Source organism: Jaculus jaculus, chromosome X, assembly GCF_020740685.1.
Source record: "Jaculus jaculus isolate mJacJac1 chromosome X, mJacJac1.mat.Y.cur, whole genome shotgun sequence".
Taxonomy (NCBI): domain Eukaryota; kingdom Metazoa; phylum Chordata; class Mammalia; order Rodentia; family Dipodidae; genus Jaculus; species Jaculus jaculus.
Window position 1 is genome coordinate 152,813,337 of NC_059125.1, and position 1,772 is coordinate 152,815,108.

The following is a 1,772-nucleotide window of genomic DNA, read 5'->3' on the forward strand; positions in this document are numbered from 1 at the left end:
AGTTGGAATAAAGTGGCCTCACATTTGTGGTTCTTTATTCTCTGCCAATAAGGCAGAATTCAAAGAGATAGAATGAGGGCAAGGGTTCAGCCTGAAAAAGCTGATTAAACACTTATCTGTGGAAAGGGGTCTCCAGGTTCTCCCATGACTTAAATAATTGCTGGGAAAATGTTCTTTCAAGCCCAAGAAGTCTACCAAAGGAGAATATACAATGGATCCATTGAAGAAAAATCACACCTTAAGCTCTGAGTTTATTATCTTAGGCTTTGGGGACCTGGCTGAACTGCAATTCTTCTTTTTTGGATTCTTTCTAATTATGCATCTCTTCACCCTAGTGGGGCATACAACTATTGTGCTTATTACCCTCATTGACACCTGTCTCCAGACCCCCATGTATTTCTTTCTCCGGAATCTATCTGCTATTGAAATTTGCTATATATTAGTTATTGTCCCTAACATGCTGGCCAATTTCCTGTCCAGAAACCAGCGAATGCCCTTCCTGGGCTGTGCCCTGCAAATGCTCCTCTTCATTGGCCTGGGTGGGGCCGAATGTTTCCTCCTAGCTGCAATGGCTTATGACCGCTTTGTGGCCATTTGCAACCCCCTGCGATACACACTCATTATCACCAGAGGCCTCTGTTTGCAGATGTTGGCTTTGGCCTTCATCAGTGGTTTCACACTCTCGCTTACCCTTACCACACTGATATTTCTCCTGCCCTTTTGTAAATCCCATGTGATCAATCACTTCTTCTGTGACATTCCTGCTGTTTTATTCCTGGCCTGCTCTGACACACGAGCCAATGAGATTGCTGTATTCCTCGTATGCATGCTAATCCTGTTGATTCCCTTCTTACTGATCTTGTTCTCTTATGGATTTATTATTGTTGCCATCCTCAGAATCCACTCAGCTGAGGGAAGAAGCAAAGCCTTCTCCACCTGTGCTGGCCACCTGCTGGTCTCTATTCTGCACTATGGCTGTGCAATATTTATCTACATTCGCCCCAAATCTTGCTATACCCCAGAACAGGACAAGATTGTGTCTTTAATTTATACCAATGTAACCCCCATGCTCTATCCTATAATCTATACTCTGAGGAACAAGGAAGTCAAGGGCGCCCTCAAGAGGCTCTTGGTTAGCCACAACGGATAAAGCGGCAGCCTCATACAAGGCGAAGAAGTCACAGCCCAACAGTGCTAACCAGACCCTTTTGTTAACAGCTTACAGTCATGTCAGTGAGCACCTTGTGGCTCCCATATCTATCTTTTGGGGCTTCTTCATGGTATTTGGTTCAGCTGGAACTCACGGCTCCCTTTTCTATGCTTAGAAAGAGGGAATGACTTCCAAGGTTTTCTGAGACGTGGAAAGGGTTCTGGACTTCTCAGGGCTTGAAGAGTTGATGAAATACTGCAGTGTGTGGATGTTTTTCCATCCCCTCATAAACAGTTCCATCCATCATATGAAGTGCTATCAGAGACATAGACACTGATGAGCAGATGGTCACAAGATGACCCAAACAAAACTTTTTGGATTAAAGAACCAGGATGGGTATAAATGTAAGGAGATTCCAGATACAAACTAGGTAATGAGGTGGAAATGTAGAACGAGTCCAGAGCTGGATTCCTACACCACCAGAAAATACCTGGACATTGCTTAGGAGCCAGCAGTGCTAAATGAAGTAGTAGTAATAATGTTACTGACTGTAGTATTGAAGGCCTGTAACATGCGCACACTAGGATCCACTCTCTACTTCCCCACCATCCTCAGTAGAATA

At 44.2% G+C, this 1,772-nt stretch overlaps 1 protein-coding gene across 1 annotated transcript; it reads left to right on the plus strand.

Moving 5' to 3' along the window:
• Positions 1-211: 211 nt before the first annotated feature.
• LOC101602579 (olfactory receptor 10V1-like) lies at positions 212-1,150 on the plus strand. The gene has a single exon (XM_004672057.2). It carries the CDS (start codon positions 212-214, stop codon positions 1,148-1,150), a length of 939 nt encoding a protein of 312 aa, XP_004672114.1.
• Positions 1,151-1,772: the final 622 nt, after the last annotated feature.